Source organism: Myotis daubentonii, chromosome 3 (genome assembly GCF_963259705.1).
Source record: "Myotis daubentonii chromosome 3, mMyoDau2.1, whole genome shotgun sequence".
Classification (NCBI taxonomy): Eukaryota; Metazoa; Chordata; class Mammalia; order Chiroptera; family Vespertilionidae; genus Myotis; species Myotis daubentonii.
The window spans coordinates 102,848,847-102,870,112 of NC_081842.1; the positions used below are offsets into that span (position 1 = coordinate 102,848,847).

Below are 21,266 nucleotides of genomic sequence, written 5' to 3' on the forward strand. Positions count from 1 at the left end.
GCAACTGAATCTTAGAAATGTTATCAATTATTATACCATGCTGAAATAAAAAATACCATAAAAGAAAGTTATATGGTTCAACTACAAGGGACAATAGTTGCCTTTCTTTAAAAAAGAAATAAAAAAAAACATTTTTATTGAATTCAGAGAGGTAGAGGGGGGCAGAGAGAGAGAGAGAGAGAAACATCAACAATGGGGGAGGAATTATTCATCAGCTGCCTCCTGCACAGCCCACACTAGAAATCAAGCCCGTAACCCAGGCATGTGCCCTAACCGGGAATTGAACTGTGACCTCCTGGTTCATAGGTCAATGCTTAACCACTGAGCTATGCTGGCCGAGCATACTTGCCTTTCTTTTAATTACTTCATTCTTTCTCTTTCTCTCTCTCATCTTCCCCCTGCCGGCCCACCTCAGTTCTTCATCAGCAAGACTTTTCAAGTAAAGGGTGTCCCAAAATTCACGCAAGAAGTAATTTTGATAGAAAACACAGATTAATAATTAAAAATTGTAAATTTTTTGATTCATAAAGTATACAGTATAGGGTTATGTATGGAATAGCATATCGGGTAAATGGCCTCCAAGGCTTTGCTGGCACATACGCACTCTTTTGTTGAAATTTTCCATGACCGTTTTGCATAAATGTGGCTGAATTTCGTTGATACAGAGCTCAATTTCCTCCTTCAAGGCATGGGTGGTCGTGGGTTTGTTGGCATAAACCTTAGACTTCAAAAAACCCCAAAGAAAAAAGTCCAACGGCGTTAAATCCCATGATCTGGGCGGCCAATTCTGATCACCAAAACGGGAAATTACACAACCAGAAAATGACTCATGCAGTAATTGAATTGTTTCTCGGGCTGTACGGCATGTGGCACCGTCTTGTTGAAACCACATGTCGTCCACATCCATATCTTGCAATTTAGGCACAAAAAACTGGATTATCATGTCGAGATAGCGAGTACCATTAACTGTTATTGCCTGAGCAGCCGCATTTTCGAAGAAGAATGGTCCAATAATGCCTCCAGCCAAAAATCTGCACCAAACAGTGACACGTTGTGGATATTTTGCCCGATATGCTATTCCATACATAACCCTATACTGTATACTTTATGAATCAATAAAAATTTACAATTTTTAATTATAAACCTGTGTTTTCTATCAAAATTACTTCTTGCATGAATTTTGGGACACCCTTTATCTATGTCAATGCTCTGCAAGCCCCAATAGACAATTAGCCTAGCTGGGTAGCAGGTCTCTTTATAGGTGAATTGGGACTCCAGTCCTACTGTCTGAGGTCCTACACACTATTGGCATGATAAATGGATATTAACACAGATCCCCTAAGCACATATTGGCAGCTCCTAAGCTACCCTCCATCTGCAGCAGGAAATGTCACTTATATGTGTAAGTCAAAATACTTAGAATCAACACTAAAGGCACAATGTTCCCCAAACTTTAGAAGACAGAAAGTATCACCTTAAAGTAGAATTATAACTATTAGAAAAAACAAACACACAAACACTCTGAAGAGACTTCCTACTGCTTAAAAAAAAAATGTGTTGTTGTGTGTTTTTTTGTGGGTTTTTTTTGGTTTTTTTTGGCCCCAAATCATTTCCTATTAGGACACTACTTTTTCAGCAGCTAAATAAAAACATCACCAAATCATTTTACGTAATAAAATTTAACCTTATTCTGACCTTCCACATAAAGCAAACAAACCTCTCTATCCAATAAGATCCCATCTGAACTATGTATGGTGATAAATAATACCTTAATTGCTTTTAGTTACATGACTTTGAAACTATTCTGGGCTGAAGTCACTGACTCAAGGTCACATTACAAAAAAGTAAAATGTATGTCTAGCCAGCATGGCTCAGTGGTTGAGCATCAACCTATGAACCAGGAGGTCACAGTTCGTTTCCCAGACAGGGCTTCTGCCCAGGTTGTGGGGTGTGCAGGAGGCAGCTGATCAATGATTCTCACCACTGATGTTTCTCTCTCTCTCCCTCCCTCTCCCTTCCTCTTTTTAAAATAAAATAAATAAATAATTAAAAAACAAGGAAAATGATGCAATTTACCTAGGAGGAATGATCTACTTAAGACAGTGTGGTAGCACCTTCTCCCTCCCTCATTAGGAGACACCAAATGCATAGTGCAATTAACAGGTACATCTCTATTTGAAATGTATTACATACAAACACATTAATTTTACAAATATAAATATGTACTAAGACTATATATTTAAATAACTTCATCACATATTACGACTTCCTTATTAACACGAATCTGCCTGAATAGAGACAAATGACAATCCTATACCCTAACAACATTTAAAATCAAAACATGAAATAGGGCAATTCTTTTTTTCCAGCGTCTCATAAAAATTGCTAACAACTAAAATTCAGGTTACAAAGCTATAAAAAATTTTAGGACAAGAACTGAATAAACAGCATCCTAAGTACAGACAATCCCTGACTTTTGATGGTTCAACTTATCAGTTTTATCAACTTTACAATAATGCAAAAGCTAAATGCATTCAGTAGAAACCATACATCAAATTTTGAATTTTGGTATTTTCCTGGGCTAGCTAAATGCTGTATGATACTCTCTCCCTTGTGACAATGGACAGTGGCAGTGGGCTGCAGCTCCCAGTCAGCCAGCTATCAAAGGTAAACAATGGATACTTTACAGTGTACTGTGCTGCCAGTATTTTTTGGATATTGTGTTTTGTTTTCACATCCCATCAGGTCTACAAAATGTTCATTTGTGTCTTCTGCTTCTAGTGGGAAAAGGAGGAAGGCAATGACTTTTGAGATGAAACTCAAGATAACTGCCCAACTGTAGGCTAATGGAAGTGTTCTGAGCACATTAAAGGTAGGTTAGGCTAAGTTATGGTGGTTAGTAGATTAGGTATTGAATATATTTTCAACTTACGATGGGTTTTTCAGAATGTAACACCATCATAAGTTGAGGAGCATCTGTATATTAAGAGTTTTTGCCTTTTTTTTTTTTTTTAACCTAAACAAGCATATGTCCAACTAATTTGCTTAGAGGAGCAGAAGACTTAACATGCATGTCTCAAAGCCAATAATGCCACATTAGTAAAACTAAGGAAGTACAATAAAATGATAGAAATTAACGACCATAGATTATAAGGGACAACATATATTTTTCAAAAACCTCAGAATATATCAAAACACACAAAAACAAGTTAACTCTACAAAATATTTTCCTTCAGTTTAGTAAAATTCTAACACAAACGAGGTATTATTGGCACTTGAGTTTACTGGAGAAAAGGGAAGGAAACTATAAAGAATGGAATCTAGGTTACACTAAAAATGTTTGTCATAATGGCACAAATGTAGAATGCCAATTTTTTTTGGTTTATTATAATATCACTAGGAAATTCATTTAAGAAGTATGTGTCCATTAAATTAGATAAATTTCCATTATTTATTTTACTACACAAGTAGTTTTATACTACTCAAGCCAATCTTTTGCAATTTAGAAATGATTTAATGAAAGAGAAACAATATTATAAAATTTATGCCTTTATACCTTCTCTCCCTTGGTAGAAGGGCAAGACCTTTATCATGTAAATCTATAATGGATCCAAATCGTTTCATTTGATGCTACTCCACAAAGAACACAGGATGAATACATATTTAAGTACCATAATCCTAAATAAATTCCAATAATACAATGTTACTTTGTCTTTTCTAAATGAGAAATAAAACACCTTAATTTCTCTTTATAAGTTAAGCCAATTTCCTTTGGAATTTCTCAGGAGTAAAATAAGAAATATTTTTAAAGATACTAGTTACTATTATGAATCACATGTAACGTTCAGTGACCATATCCTGTTTATATATTTTAATTTTCTTTCTTTAAAAAGCAATTCAAGGTCTAATACAATGTATCTACAGTTGACCTTTGAACAACATGGGTTTGAACTATGTGGATCCCCTTATACACAGATATTTATATTCAGTAAATACCTGTACTATTTTTGATCCACAATTAGGATCTGTGGATCTGGAGGGCCAACTGTATGCCATTCTATATAAGAGACTTTAACATCTGTGGATTTTGGTATCCACAGGGGTACTGGAAACAATCCTCTGAAGATAATGAAGGACAACTTAAGTTTATGGGGAGTCAAAAGTTATACAGGGATTTTCACCTGGGGGGGAGCAATTAGGGAGGGAGAAGGCACACCTAACCCCAGGTGTTGTTCAAGGGTCAACTGTAATCTGCATAATTATGTAACAGGCAATTCATGGTTCACATACTTTGAGAAGTATAAAAGCAAGGGGGCCAATCAAAATCTTCTAATATTATTTCCAATGTTCTTGGTTATATTTTTATCTGAATTCAAATTTTAGGTTGGTAGTAATTTGATGATAAAGATAACTTTGTTATTTCTCAAATACTTCCTCTGTCCACCCAAAAGACTGAAAGCTTTATATTCCTAAAGCTCACTGATTATGATCACAATACCTAAATTCTAATTCATCTACATAAAATTAGGATTTTCCTTTTCATGGATGTGTTAAAGCCTTTGCGTATCTTTAAATGGGCTACAACCTTGAACTGAAAATAAACTATATTAATGGCATCACTCTTACAGATCTCAAAGTTAAATAAAGAGATAACTCTGAGTCTAGGTTTAGACACACTTAATTTTAACACAATGCATCACTCTCAGGTGAGCCTAGTAAATCCTGCCCACAAAGCCACGTGTGTCTTTCTATTTCTTCTTTTCCCTTCCTCTTCCCCATGAGGTTAATGAACAAAATATTACATTTCTTAAATATATTTGATGGTATGGGGGTAAACTATCTATTAGTCTGTAAAAGAGGTACCTGAGTACTTAACAGTTGAGTATATAAAATTAAATCCTGGACTGACAGGGTTGCTTAGGTAACACTCAGAAAAGAACTATGTGACTCCAACTATAGGGAATAAGCCATAAACACTCCATAAAATCAAGTGTTATCTAGAGTAGATCATCTCTCCATTTGAAATACCTGCTAGAGAATATGTTAATTCACAATTCCATTTAGGAAATATTTTTCTTCCTCTCTCACCTGTTCCCCCACCCATCTTGCATTCAATTCCATAAATAGCAATTATCTCCCATTATAAAACAGTTGGCGGTTAAAACAATGAGCCAAGGAGGAAAGTACAATATTCTATAACTGACATTTACTGCATCGGCCTTGGACTTCTAATCTTTACCAGACGGGCACACAAATCAATCCATCAGCTCATAAAGGTGTGCTTTTTTAACCTCTAAAACAGATGGGATTGGCCAGAAGTGTCTGGCATGTCAAACTGCTAATCACTGCTGCCCTTTGCACAAAATAACCCACTTAAGTTGAGGCATGGTTGCACTGTAACCGACATTAGTCTGTGGGAAACCCATTTAACTGTCACACACTCCTGCCACTCCTGCTCTCCCTTAATTAAGCCTAATGCCTTATGCTTTGACCTTTTGTTCTAGTCTATTAACCCTATCTAGTACAAGTTCAATTATGCTAAACTAAAAACTTTGCTATAAAATATTAAATGCCATGCTCAAAAAATCGTAAGGAACATCCTCCCAACCCTTAGCTCTATGCACCTTGTTGCTCAAAGCATACAACAGTAAGACTTCACTTTTGGAGTGATACTGATTCTTAGAGAGTCTACAGCGGAGAAGAACCAAATTATCAATCTAGTCCACCGACTTTTTTACGAACTGAAGCCCGAAAACACTAAATGACTCTCCCATTTCATGGCATCAGAGGAGCCTCATTGAATCTATCTAATCTCTAGCTCTTTTATTCTCCATGGTACCTCTGGTTAATAAACTACCCAGCAGTGTATTATGGTTACTAATGTTTTCACCACAACTCATTACATTTTACCACGACTATACCACACACATAGATCTAAAGCAAAATAAATGGGCCCATCAACAGAGTTTAGAAGTAATTTTTTCCTTTCTTCCCCACACCAAAAATTTCTAGCCCCTCACTACTTTTTTTCTTTTTAAAAGTAGCAATGGTTGTTTAGAACTGCTAAATTATGCAACACTTAAACAGCAATATGCATGAAATACATTTTTTTCCCTGATGATTTATTTAAGTATTCAATAGGGCAAATGACTTAAGATCCAGAAAGCAATTACAAGTTGCTACTTAACCCCAATGGACAAATTCACAGCTGGTTATCTTTAAAATTATTTTCACACCTATATGTATATGGATTGCTGTCCACATTTATCAGAAGTCTAAAAAATAAAAACTTTAAAATTCACTGCAAAATGAAATGAAATGTAGTCCAAACTAGCAAGCTATTATCACAGGGGGATTTTTGCGTTAGTATATAATAATGTGTCTTATTATGTCTCTTTCCACTTCATATAACTAAAAAACATTTTACTATTCTATACGATTAAAGGTCAATTAACAAAATAAAATTTGGATTTCTATTTATAACTTGTTAGAAAAAGCATATCAATTTTACATTTTCAAAAAATTTAAAGTCAGATTTTAATTTCATATTTTTGCCTGACTGCCCAAAGGCCCAATGCCTATTTTCAAATATTAACCAATATTGTCATTTTTGCCTTTAGCAGCTTGGAACCATACAGGTTAGCGCCATTATAAAATGGAAGAGATAATAGTTTTCAAATGAAGTATTATTCAAAGTTGTGATGAAATGATGAATAATTTTGTCGTTGGGACAAAATTCACTACTTTTTAAGAGGAAAAAAGAGATTGTGGCACAAGAGTTTAAAACTCAAAGTGAATGTGTTCATGTTATTAGAATAATGCCTTCAAAGGAAAGTATCTATTGGAGGAACATACACAAAGATGTATAAAATGTAAAGCACGCGGATGGATGAGTAGTCAAAACTAAAACACTTGTAGCAGCAAAGCAATGATTTAGAGTCTCATTTGGATTTTTTTAGTGCATTGGCAAATAATGTTAATTTAAATGAGACATCATGCCTTAGATATAAGGGTCAGTTCATGAAAATAGAAAATAAGTTTGCATTTCTGCTGAGGAATTCAACAGTGAAAAATTCATATTAATGTATAGAATTGATGCACTCTATAGCATATTGACAGGCAAAGAAAGAAAAAGGCAGTTTGGATATTCAGGATATGCACTGATGAAAGCACAAAGAAGGATACACTACACGAGAGGCCCTGTGCACGAAATTCTTGCACGGTTAGGGTCTCTAGGCAAAGAGGGCCGATCTGCAGGGCAACTAACTGGCGGGGCGATTGGGGGCCCCAGCTGGCACCCACCTTGGCTGGCCTGGGACCTGAGGGCTGGGGGCAGCTCCTGAATTGAGCGTCTGCCCCCTGGTGGTCAGTGCGCGTCATAGCGACTGGTCATTCCACCGGTTGTTCTGCTGTTAGGTTGATTTGCATAGTAGGCTTTGATTATATAGGATAGTGTTCTAAGTTTTTACTCTTTACTGAGGACAATAGTCCATTAGTCTATATATTTTCTTTTCCTATGACTTATAAGCATGTGACTACACAGAAAAATATATGAACCATGAGAAGAGATGGTTTTTCTGTTTACAAAAAACATCTACTTCCACGCAAGCAAAATTAAGTTTAGTAAAAAAACTTTGTCTTCACAGAACAAGAAACTGGGTTAAAGATATTTTAAGAGCATTTGTTAAATCTCAATGCTGTAAATATATAACCCAGATAATCTATACATTTTCTTTAGCATTAGAAAATTGCTAGTCTGGAAATTTCTGAGCTCCATTTTAAAATAATTTTCTCTTCTGCCTTAGCATTATTAATCTAGTTGAACATGACAGTGTTCTAAAAAAAAGTTCACCTCTAGAAAAGAACAAATCTCAATTTATAAAAAATAACAAAAGGGCTTCATATACTAAAGTCCTATAACTTACTGGTTTGAATCAAGTCATTCTTGATACCCTCTAACTTTTAAGATTATTGAATGTCAAAATTTACTCTTGACATGAGATTTGAGAGGCCCCCCTCCTGCCCAAATAGTCAAATCCAATGCCATTAAATGTGTCAAACTGGTGGATTCTTATGACAACTAGAAGTGACTAAGGAACCTGACTATAAGATTCTAGAAATATTTTGTTTCATTTCCTTAAAAAAAAATGTAAATGCCCCCCAAAGATTCTGTTGACCATGTTTTCTAATCTATTATAAATTGAGTGGTTTTAAAGAAAGAGCATTACAAAATAATCCCAAGTGCCAAGTAATTATAATGTCACCAACAGTTAGGTTCAGTTGTCCCTTCATAATTAATATGCCTGTAAAAAGATGATACATTTTAAGGAAGGAATATTATTCCTTTTAGAAGTTCTAATTTAAATACATTAATGAAAAAAAATGTAGAACAGCAGCTATTATGCACAACTTATACATAATAATTAGCAGCTATTATATATAAATACACAGAGGCTCCATTCCTGACTCTCCCCCCCCCCCCCCCAAAAAAAAGCCAGATTTTCTCAAGAGCTGGCATAGGTACAGTACAATTCAACAAATGTTTATAACAGCCTTTTCTGTGCCAGGCAACTACAGCACTGACAACACACTGATGAATATACTCCTATTCATGGGGCTTACCCTATACCGAGGAAGACAAACATTACACTAAGCAAGTGTGACCATTACAATGACGAGAACCATGAGAGACAAATCGGATCTTGTTAGAGGCTTGGGGACTGTCTCAGCATCTATGCTCTCTTCCCCACTATCCCATAATGGGAATATTTCTTTCCTGTTTGTTTCACCAAGGTCAGGAATGTGGTCTGTCTGTGGCCCACATAAACAGCTACCATTAGATCTCTTCTCTCTTGCTTGCTTTCTATGGGGTAGACCTAGAGGGTTGGTTCAGGGCACATCATCAGCAAAGGTCCACACAGTGGCCTCTCATCTTGTTACCTATTCATAGGAAAATATGGGAATGGGTTCCATAATCTTCGTATTATGTTCCCAATTAAACCCAAAGACCCACTCACCTCCACTAATGGTTTTAGAACATTACTTTTCAGTAATAAGTAGAGCTGGCCTGTGAGTATTCTGATCATACTAGTTGACTAAAGGTACCTGGCTCTGTTAATCTACAAAAAGAAGTTCCCCTGCTGATTTTTAAAACAGAACTATAAATGTGTATACATGCAGAAACAAAGCTGAGGAACAGATGTTCACGTGTTCTGTAAAATTTCTTTTTAAATTCTCAGCCTAAAAAGTACATTCCAAGTACCAGAATATCAAATAAATCCTAAGACTGTTCTGAAGACCACGTTTTAATAGCATGCGAAGAAAGGCTACAAAACCAAGGATGATATAATTGGCCTTTTCTAATCTCCTTCTTAAGAAGGCACAGTCCTTCTGGTCATCATAGATCCTTCCTATGTGTTTGCTTGGACTACTCTTGAACACCTGAAACACAAGCCCCTTATTCTGCGACTGATTTAGTGAAAACCAAAAAAGTGTGAAATAAATTACGACTTGGTTTATTATCCTGGGTTTACCCAACAGCTAGCTATATGAGTTTTAGATTTATTTAAATTCTTAGGGCTCAATTTCTTCCTGTGTAAAATGTAGACAATAAATGTTTAAGAAATTTTTAATTACCAACAATAATAAAAATGTGAAATTAATCATTTACCTAAATGTATCACAAGGATACCCTTAATAAAAAAAAAAATAAAAAAAGGATAAGTGAGAAATTGAGAAAGAAAAATAGGGGGAAGAGGAAAGAAAAATAAAGAAAAAAAAGACCAAGGAAAAAAGGTATATCAGTACTAAATGGTAGTATTTATCACTATTTAGTATACAGTCCACACCAACCACCTATCCTATGTGCTTTTCATTAAGCAAGATGCCTCTATAAATTGACTTGTTTGATAATGGGGAAGTAGATCAAGGTACCTCTGAGACAGTATGTTTAAACCCAGAGCATCCATATCAAATTCCCTTCCAACCAAAAAACCAAAGGTTTCTATGAAATTACTTCAATTTGTGAAAGCCCAAGTCAAAAAAAAAAACAACTATCTACAATAATAAAAGTAATATGCTAATTAGACCGGACAGCCTAACGACCTTCTGGACATAGCCAGGACTGCGAGGCCCAAGGCAAGCCACCGCGGCTGCAAGGGCTGAGCCCCTTGCATGAATTTCGTGCATTGGGCCTATAATCCTATCTAATAAAAGAGAAACATGGTAATGAGCGTATGACCGCTACCCTTCCCATTGGATAATCAGGGTGATATGCAAATTAACTGCCAGCCAAGATGGCGGCCGGCAGCCAGGCAGCTTAAACTGAACATGAGGCTTGCTGGCTTCAGTGACGGAGGACTAAAACGTTCCCCGCCTGCCATGCCGGCCTCTGAGCTTGCAGTTTAAGAAACATTGTAACATATAGAAGCTAAACAAAACCCCAGAAACCAGCTTTCAGCCGGCTGGGATCTCAGAGTTGGAGTTGATACAGAGTTTTGATTATAGAACCCAAACAAACCAGATACCTGCTTTCAGCGAGCCAGGATCTCAGAGCTGGAGTTATACATTGTTTCGATTACAGAACCGAAACAAACCAGATACCTGCTTTCAGGAGCGGAGGCCTAAGAGCTGGAGCCTCAGAGCTAAAGGTGGCCCAGAATAAAAAAAGAAAAAAAGAAAAGAAGGAGCAGTTGGGAGCTTCAGTCCCAGCCTCAAAACAGCCCTCAGCCCCTCACCCAGACTGGCCAGGCACCCCAGTGGGGACCCCCACCCTGAAGGGTGTGTGACCAGCTGCAAACAGCCATCATCCCCTCACCCAGGCTGGCCAGGCACCCCAGTGGGGACCCCCACCCTGATCCAGGACACTCTTCAGGGCAAACCAGCCAGCCCCCACCCATGCACCAGGCCTCTATTCTATATAGTAAAAGGGTAATATGCCTCCCAGCACCAGGATCAGCGTGACAGGGGCAGCGCCCAAACCCCCGATCACCCTGCAGCTCTGTGTGTGACAGAGGGTGGGGCCACAACCTCCCTATCTGCCCTGCTCTGTTCCTGACAGGGGAAGGCACCCCAACCCCCTGATCAGCCCTGCTCTGTGCCTGATAGGGGGGAGCTCCCCAACCCCCTGATCGCCCTGCAGCTGTGTGTGTGACAGGGTGCGGCGCCTCAACCCCCTAATCGGCCATGCTCTGTGGGTGATAGAGGGTGGCGCCCCCCAACCCCCCCACGGGCCCTGCTCTGTGTGTGATGGGGTAGAGCCATAACCTCCCCATCGGCCCTGCCCTGAGTGTGAGAGTGGTGGCGCCCCAACCCCCTGATCTGCCCTGCTCTGTGTGTGACAGGGGATGGTGCCCCAACTCCCCTATTGGCCCTACTCTGTGAGTGACAGGGGGAGCTTCTCAACCCCCTGATGGGCCCTGCTCTGTGCGTGACAGGGGGGAGCTCCCCAACCCCGATTGACCCTGCTCTGTCCCTGACAGGGGGGAGCTCCCCAACCCCCTGATTGACCCTGCTCTGTGCGTGACAGGGGGGAGCTCCCCAACCCCCTGATTGGCCCTGCTCTGTGAGTGACAGGGGGTGGCGCCGCAACCTCCCCATCGACCCTGCCTTGAGTGTGACGGGTGCGGTGCCCCAACCTCCCAATCTGCCCTGCTCTGTGCATGACAGGGGGTGGCACCCCAACTCCCCAATCGGCCCTGCTCTGAGCCCGACCAGGGACTGCACCTAGGGATTGGGCCTGCCCTCTGCCTCCCGGGAGCAGGCCTAAGCCAGCAGGTCGTTATCTCCTGAGGGGTCCCAGATTGCGAGAGGGCACAGGCCGTGATGAGGGACCCCCCTTCCCCATGAGTGCACAAATTTTTGTGCACCGGGTCTCTAGTATATATATCTAAAAGTTAAAAAAGAAAACGTGACAGCAATTCAGGTCAACCATGGATTAGCAAGATGGGTAAGAGTAACATTTTACTAACGAAGTGAACAATGGGGCATTCACTGCTTGAGTTTTGCCTGAATAACACTGGACAGTGGTGAATAAAAAAACTTCGATCTTTAATCCTTGTCTATTTTAATTAAACTTTTAAAAAGGCATTAATGGATTAAAGAAAGAATATTTTATTTATATATATGTATCTGAACTCCAGAAATACATATTTTCCCCCAGACTGTTCACTAAAACAATATCTCTCTTATTTGGCTAGATATAATATATTATCTTAATAAATCATAGTAAAACATTTCTATGCAGCTTTTATACAAACACTTTTGTTTATCCAACATTTACTTGGCAATTCAAAAATCCAAAGCTCACTAGAAAATATTATGTATAGGAGACTTACGTCTCCAATATAGTTTCAATTTGACTATACCTTTTAGTGTAGAGGGAACCACTCAGCTTGATTCTTTTGGGTTCAAAATTCCATAAATTTTAAATGAGGCAAGTAAAAAGATTTGGAGAGATTTATAACCACATTTCTCATTACCTCAACAATAAAAGAACATGCTTGATGTGTACTTTAAAAATACTTTATGCTACACACCTCCGTATCTCAAAAATCTTTCTTCACCATGGTCTACTCCCAAAATGAAGCCAAATACTCATCTCTCTATTTCTGCTTCCCTCTGGTAAACTACAAATGCACTATCAATTTCCTCTTTTTATTGCAAAACCCAGCTTATTAGTATAGGATAGTCTTTAAAATAAAATTATTGTGGATGAAGATAGGGCAATAAAAAAAATCACATAAAGAACTGTAATAGTCAGGAGGTTTAACTTTTCAACCAAGAAGAGCTATGGCTCTGAATTTGCTCCAACTGCTCCTTAAAGTAGGCAAATATAATTAGCCTTGGGACTACCTGGATTTAGACCATGACAAGCTATTTTAATGAATTATATCAAGAAACAGTTGCTTTCTCTGCCCCAAAGGACACTATGATAATTCTGTGGTACACTTCACAGAGGTTAGCATTGCATAGTTACTCTTGGTGAAGACATTTCCCCAGTAAGCACAGGGAGCAGGACATCAGCTCTGACAACTGACATCAACTGCTGCACAAATCATATATTGGAAGGATGTCCTTCCCAGCAAGATTGGTCTGAGAATCCAGGGTAGGGAGACTATGTGCTGCACGAGTTCTGTGGCCATCAGACTGCGAGGAGGGTTTTTTGATGACTTTCTAAAAATCAAAGAGAGACTGCTTTTCTCTTCAAATGATGGCATACTCTCAGGAAAAAGCAAATTGTTATCAATGAAATTAGCTTTGTGACCTCAGGCAAGTTACTAAGGCATCTCTCAGAGTACTAGTAGGTTTCTTTACCTGTAAAATAGAGAAAATGATACCTATATGTCACCGGGGAACTGTCAAGTGACCAGCACAAAATCTTCTTCCTTTCCCTGCTCTTCATCCCAATAAAAAAGGCTAAAGGCAAGTAACTAGAAAACAACTGTTTTATAGTTCAAGTTTTTAACCAATCATCTCTACTCTCCTTTTAAAACAACAGGCTTGAAATCTTTACTGCTTATTGTCAACAACAGCATATATTGATGTATAGTCAGAATTTCTGAATTTAAAAATCAAATCTTACTCCGTTATACAGATTCTATGGATGTTGCCCAGATATATAAAATGATGCTCCTTTTATCTGTATCATATTGTTTTAGTGGCAGAATCTAAGCTAGAAAAGTATGTGTGAATAACAAAACAAAAATACTTTTAAAATGCTTTTCAAAAATCAAACTTGAACCTACATGACCCATTGTGCAAATATTCCCTTTAGGGGTAAAAATATAACTGTGATTAATTTATTTTGAAGATATTTCTATATTCCATTTGGGAGTGTTTCACATGCTTTCAAATAATTTTTCTCCACTTTATTCTGTCCTCCTTCCTTTCCTTAATTAGTCTTTTTTTCCACTGTATAAATCTACCACTTTATTGTAGAACATTAAAGACAGCATTTCAAAAAGCAGTTGTAATCCTTTAAGCAATTCACATCTCTTGATTTTTAGATAAGATTCCTCAAGAGAGAAGTCCCATTTTATTCTGAACTTCTGACTCTTCAACTTTTATTGTGTCCTGTTACATGTCAGGCTCTTATCTATATTGTCATTAAATCTCCAAAACAATTATAATACTATTCTCATTTTAAGGTTGAATATAAATACAGTTTCCTACTTACTATCGCAGTGTTAAATTATCATCTGATTTTTTAAATTCAGCAACATTAACATGTTCATGTTAGTACAGTAGAGGCAAATTCAACAATTAAAAGCACACAACTACGAAAAACTAGCTTACCCACAAAGAGACTTAAGTTTTCTTTTTCCTCTTATCTATTTTAGCTGTTAAAGAAAATAAAAGTAGAATAATCAAAGCACACTACTAACAACAAAAGCTTCTAATTCCTTATTTCCCGAGCTGTTCTCAACCCATTAGCAAATTATAGATTTGAAAACAAGGAGTAGCCTTGAATTATCATTTAACAGGTAACTAACAAATGACTTTCTTAATTAGAAGTTCAAGGGTGAAAGACTCCTTTCCACCAAAGCTCTGAATAAACACCAACATCAGGTCAATGAGAATTGTCCTAGTCCCCATGGTATCTTAAGCTGATGACTCAAATTCCCAACAGGCTTCCAGTTTAAGATTTCTTGAGACAGCAGGCTTAGTCACACGAATGACCTGGAATTTCAGTCAAATAAGGGTCTCTTCCTTCCATTCTTAAATGTATTTTTTCTAAATGACACAAAGCTAAAGAGGAATACGGGTTTTAATTTAGAACTTTATTCAGAGGCATACAAAGTTTAAGAATGTTCTGGGGATACTGAACCACACTAGCTTTGAATTCAAAACATAACTATTAACCCTGTCAGAGAAGCAATTCTACTTCTAAGTTTCTTAACAAACTGTTTTTTTATTCTAGCCCTATTTATTGAAAGAGGGAGGAAGGAAAGGTGGGAGGGAGGGAAAGTGGAGGGAAAAAGGTGGGAAGGGAGGGAGGGATGATGGTTGGATGGATGGATACCACAAGCATCTTCCTAGCTGAAGCTTCAACAAATTCTGGAGTTCTTCTTAAATTTATTTTGACCAAAAAACAAATCAGATGAATTATAATTTCTTTAACAGGTGATTATCTATAAAATTATCTTCAAGAACAATCCATGTTAAAATCTGTTACAGCCTTTTAAAAATATCTTAATACTACTAAGTAAACAGAACGAGTCCTTTTTACTTCATATCTCCAAAAAGTGACTTTTTTCTATATCTGTAAGTTGCCAGTCCTCCAAATTCTTCAAATCTGTTTCTCACTATATTGCTTCTAGTTTTAGACTAAATGTTATCTCCAGCGTTGTTCAAAGTATTAATTTTAACAAAATCCTAATATAGTTGTAAAACGGGTAACATTTACATTTTCCTCATTCTTGTTCTTCTCAATATTTTACGATCTTAAAAAACTTATCTTATGTTCCTAAAATACCACAAGTTTCGTAGTGCTTTATTTTTACTATTTGCAATAGTATAGGAACCCATTTGAGTTTGCATAATGCAGAGTGTGTACTATATATAAACGACAGCAATTAGTAGAAGGTCCTACTTATTTCAATCCTTATATTTAGTTTGAAAAAAATAAAACCACCCTTTCTGTAATTATTTACACCAAATATCCTTATTGTCAGATATCCTATCAAAGAGTTCTCCAGTTAACCACCCAAACCTCAGCATTCTGTTTTCCATGTTCAAATAAGACCATTGGAAAATACCAGATCTTAAAAAGAATAATTTTAAAAAATCTAATATTAATTCATTTTTTCCCCAAACTATAATTTCTGGTTCTATTCTGGCAACCAATGTTGATCCTCTATTAGATATATTTAAGAGAAATTTAAAAAACAAAGTGTACAATGTACAAATGCAAAATTTGTCATTGCTCCCCCTCAAACAACCACTATTTATGTAATATTGCTGCTCTTATAAAAGGGACTCCATTACCATCAGCAATTCATGTCCCTGCTTCAGCATCAGATGCAAACAGGATACAGAAACAAGATCTACCTCGTTTACTTTTTGTTCATTGCAACCTCTGAACATAATCCTCAGTTCCATTCCATCAGCCTGCTTCATCATCTGACATGCCTGATTTTTACCTTCTCAAGTCTTAGTGACTATCCTGGTGTTATATTTCTCTGATTATTGTGTTACCTAAATACTACAGAATGAGTTTGCTCCCCACCCCCACAGTCCCTTCAAAAAACTTCAACTTAAGGATATGCATCTTGAACAATTCACGCCTTTGAACTCATTATCCTGAAAGTGCCCCCCCCTTCTGTTGAAAATGTTCAACTTTTCAATAGTAATCAAAAGTTGCTTTTCATAAAAATATTTCTCCAGTTGGAAGACATGGGTACAAAGGACTTTGTTAGAAGAGCGAATGCTTTTTTCCCCAGTCTTCATCCATGTAACAGTAAATCATTATTAAAACAAAACAAAATCTACCCTGTGTATCAGCCACGCCACGTGGAGTGGCATATAGAAAAAGCACTAAAGAACCTTCACCCCCCACCACAGCCAAGAATAGAAGCAACAAATGAAGAAGGCTTTTCATAGACAAAAACATCCAAAGATGTAGCAGCTATTTATTATAGAAAAGGAAACGAGAGCAAGAGCAATAAAAAGAGAGGCTTAGCATAGACTAGAACTCCTTCTTCTCTATTAACCTACACTTTAAAACCTAATCCTGAAGTTTAAAAGGCAAAACTGAACCTATCAAAATTTTAATTAAACAAATTTTCTTCATAAAAATGAGATGTTTTGAACTTATTTTGGGCAGAATTATCTTTTAACCTGATACACAAAACTATTGTTTTTAAGTTGCTTACAATCTTTAAGTTTTAAAACTAAAAACCTAATTCCTTTAATGTCAGATATCCTTAGCCACGCTTGCTTAAAATTACTTCTATGCCAGCATCTTCTAGTACTGATTTGCAATGGAATCTGTATAATTAATAATAACATTCTTCCCTCTAATAGTTCCAGAGAGCCAAGGATGACATCTCCTTATCTCCCTATTTATTCCACTGGATTGACATGTTTTACCTCATCTGTCACCTTCCATAGAATTCTGCTTTCAGATATGAGTTAATTCATTTTTAGTTGTCCTCAATGTTCTAAAATAGTGATGTTTGACAGAATTAATTCAGTGTTCTAGTTCTCTCTGTTCGACTGGTATTTAATTAAAGATCCTGGAGGCCTTCTTTTTCTCGGGTTATAGCATTTAAAGAGGAACATTACTTCCTCCATGGACAATATAAGCCACGTGGCAACAAGGCTGCCTTCCTAAGGTTTCCCATTTAACAGATTGCATTATCTATAAACCACCAACAAGGCAGATTACCACTTTATTTCACGCTGATTTTACTTTTCGCATCTCTGAACCACAATTCTACTATAGCCTGTATTCTCTTTTACCTTTGAATTTCCAGAATTTTTTGGAGTTTTAACATTTCCTTATATTTTTATTTTATCATTGCTTTTGTTTCACCTGGACCTCAAGGAGTCCGAATGGAATTTAGATTCTTGAAGATTTCTTGAATCTCTGGTAACAATGCAGAAAGTCTTTAAACAATGAGAGCTACCTTGGGACACAAACTGAGAATACCTGTTTTAAATTCTTCTCAATTAATATCTTTTGGAGAACGGCCCACTCAACTTAATATGTCATAGCATTCAATTCTAAAGGTAGCACGGATCATTTAAATTGACACTTGCTATTTAATACACAAATATTTGTTCTCTTGGATGGCCTTTTGTAAGCTAGCACTTCTTAATCATTTTTTAGGTCTATTGGAACCACAAGAGACGTCAATTTAAGCAAACTTCAGGAGCAATAAACTAACAAACAGACTCTAGGTGGTGGTATAGGTTATTTTTTATCTGGATGTTTTGCTCTTAAAACTCCAAGAGTTAGAAGAGCCTTTAGCTTCTTTTAAGACACTTCTTTATTGGGAACTTACAATGTTTTAGGGTGTTTAAATTAGTAAAATCTAAGTTCTGCATAGTTCAGAGACACATGCAAGAAGTGGGTCTAAAGCAAGGTGTAAAATCTGGTTTTCAACTACCTCAAAGGCACTATAGAGAAATCATTTGAGTAAAACCAACCATCTATATTTTCATTTTTATTTTTCTCCCCTCACATACCTCAGACACTTTCAGAGGCAAGTATGGAAACGGGTCTTTCCCCATGAGAATGTATGAAACAGATTAGAGTAACAATTCTGCAGCCTGCAGGGCAGTAGCTGTTCTGCTGACTGACCCTTCTTTGTCTCTAGGAACTAATTCCAGGCAGAGAAAAGTTACTATTGGTCATGAAGCCACTAGCCTCTGAACCAGTTAAACCCAATCCCCATTACCTAATGGCTGGGCAAAACCAGTGCAAGTTACATTTCAACATACTACAGGCAGCAACCCACATTAGGTGCTAGGCAGTTGAAGCACCATCTGTTTAAAAAGTCCACTTAGTTCAGTCTCTTCAACAAAGGTAGCAAACTGGTGATTAAACATTGAATGATCACATCAAGAAGATGCCACCCACTTGCTAAGCCTATGATTCACTAATAAGCAGGTTCAATGCAATTCATAACTTTAAAGAATAAACTTCCAAAACCCTTTACTTCACAATTGCCCCCCCCCATAATGTAAAGAGCATTTATCATATATAACCCAATAACCTTTTTACTTTGGATACCATTCCCCTAAAGACAGTTTTTCAGAACACTCTCACATTTAATCATTTACATTACTGGAGACAAACTCCAACTTAGTTGCACCAACTGAGTAAAAAGTCCTTGTAGCTAGGAACGTCTTAATTTTTTTCCAAAATACAACGTCCTATTAAAACAATATTTTAAGAACTCAAAAGTACTTATCATTCTGTACTTTTACTATCTTCACAACCCAATTTAGTCACTAAGGAGCTAGAAGGTAGAAACTCCTGTAATGCTTCTGAGATCAACATGTGTCACCGACTCCCAGCCTGTTCGCCTCTAAGACACAGTAGATTCCTTTGTTCCTTCAGACTGAACAACCAACTGGATCACAATTTGGAAACTACTCTGGGAAAGATGGGAGAATGCGTAGAGTATTTCCAGGGACACCCTTCAGAAAACAACAGTCCCGAGAAGAAGGCAGATGCAGGAGGAGAGAGAAGCAGCCTCCCAGGACTCACTGAACGCGAGCCCGGGTTCTGGCTCCGGGTAAAGTGATGGTTGAGGCCTCGGGTCCGAGGAGCCTGGCCCGCGGCGGGCAACGACGAGCACCGACGACCCGGCCTGGGGCTCCGGTGGGGCCAGGGCGCCGTCCCTTTTCCTACTGGCTTTTCCTGTCCGGGAATCCCGCGAGCACCGAGCAGGGAGGCACCGGCGAGAGGCAAGGAGCTGCGCCCGGCGCCGCCCAGGACGCCCCGGGCAGCAGGACCGGGCGGTGCGAGGCGAGAAGCGCCCGAGGGGGCAGCGGGGCGCCGCGACCCAGGCCCGGTCGCCCGGCTCGCGGGACGCACGGCGGCCGCCCCTCGACCTGGGACGGGCACGGACCGGCCGGCGAGCCCGGGGCCAACTGCACAACTTGCCGGCTCCACCGCCCGGGCCCCGAGAGTTCCCGGGAGACGCGGAGCGGGCGGGAGGGGCGGGACTCCCCGGGAACGCTGCCCCCGCGCCGAGCCCACCCGCCGCCCGCACTCGCTCCCGCCGCCGGCCGCGCGGTCCTCGGCGCCCCGACGCCCCGAGGCCCTGCCGCCCACGCCAACGCCGCGGGCCGCGCTCCGGGCCGTTTCCGGCGTCGCCGCCGCCGCCGCTCCTCGGACCCCGGCTGCGGCCGCACTCACCCGAGCCGCCGCGGCTCCGCGCCCGGGCTCCGTCAGGCTGGCCCCGCGGAGGCGCCCGCGCCCGACCTCCCCCGGCGAGCTCTTTCCTCCGAGCGCAGCGGCGGACGCGAGGCCACGGGCGGGCGTGGGCCGTGTCGTCCCCCGACCTCGCCGCCGCCGCCGCCTCCCGCGTTCGGGGCTCTGCTGCAATGCCTGCGCGGCTGACTCGAGCGCCTCGCTCCCGCCGCCCGCAGCCGCGCTCCTCCCTCCGCCGCCGGCGGCCGCGGCCCAGCCCCTCCCCTCGCCGCCCCACGCCATTCAGCGCTTCAGCCAAGTTTCTTAACCCTTTTTTCCCCTCCCTCCATTGTCCCCGGGGCCGGAGGACGCCACTCGGGTCCGCGCAGCTCGCGGGAGCCGAGGACGCCCCTGGTGCGGTTTCCCTCCCGGCCCGCCCTCCAGACGGCCGGGCGGGGGCTGCGGGGCCCCGCGGCGGCCGGGGAGGTGGGTGCCTCGCGCCGAGCCGTCCCCGGGGCTCCCGGGTCGGTCCCGCCGCCCCGACCGCTCGGCGCCTGGACAGCCCCCCCCGCCCCCGTCTCTGGGGCCCGGGGCGTCGTTCCGGTTACAAAGGCCACGGGCTCTGTTTGGGGGCACAACCTGGGGCCGGGGCGCCCCTCCTCCCATCTCACCCCACAACTCCGCTCCCTGGGCTCCCTCACCCCGACTTCCTCCTCCTGGTAACCTGCGAGTCCTGCTTTAATCTCGGGGACGGGCACTAACTCCAGGTCCCTTTGACCCCACGCCCAGCACGTAGTAGGCGCCCAGGAATAAACGTGGAGGGACTCCGGGTGGCATCGTGGAGGGAGACCGCCGGGGAGCCCCGCTCGGCGCCTCGGACGCGCGGCGCAGCCGGGAGCGGGGCTGGGCTCCGGCGGCTTTGTCTGGGCGAAGTCTCCCGCGGAGTCCGTCCGCGAACCTCTCATCCCGGGAAGAATCTGACCCTCAGGACGCAGCTAGAGGAACGGCTGCCCCCGCTTTGGCAGCTGCTTCGGCTCAGTCTCGGAATGAGAAATAACAATTACATCACGAGGCCCCGGCGGCAGCGCTGCGGAGCCTCTGTGTTTCCTGCAGCCTAATCTTGCTGAACCCGCCTCTAATTCGGGGGGATATGGATTGGTGAAGAGAGAAAGTGGAGGGAGGAGAGAGTCCTAGGAAACCATAATTTCTCCGTCCTTATATTTGTTGTTATAAAACCGTATCCTCAACACACCCCAAACGGCTCACTCACTAGATTTATTTACGCCCCTTCAATACTTCCCCAGGTATCAGGCATCTAGCATTTAGTAACTCGCCATGAAAAAGACTACCCGAGGAAATGAGTGCCATTGCTGAAATTGCGCTTAATACAAAAACGTCA

General features: G+C 40.6%; 1 protein-coding gene across 9 annotated transcripts in view; it reads right to left on the reverse strand.

The window, feature by feature from the left end:
- Positions 1-20,987, reverse strand: part of LOC132230515 (spidroin-1-like) — a 161,436-nt gene extending 140,449 nt beyond the window's left edge. For 7 of the 9 annotated variants that reach the window (XM_059688107.1, XM_059688106.1, XM_059688104.1 and 4 more), the window contains exon 1: positions 19,874-20,185. In XM_059688107.1, the coding sequence (XP_059544090.1) occupies positions 19,874-20,170 (297 nt within the window). In that variant the 5' untranslated portion in view covers positions 20,171-20,185. Of the gene's footprint in view, positions 1-19,873; positions 20,401-20,568 lie in introns of those variants that run through there. The other 2 variants (XR_009451878.1, XR_009451879.1) reach the window with 2 other exon arrangements.
- Between the last annotated feature and the right edge of the window lie 279 nt (positions 20,988-21,266).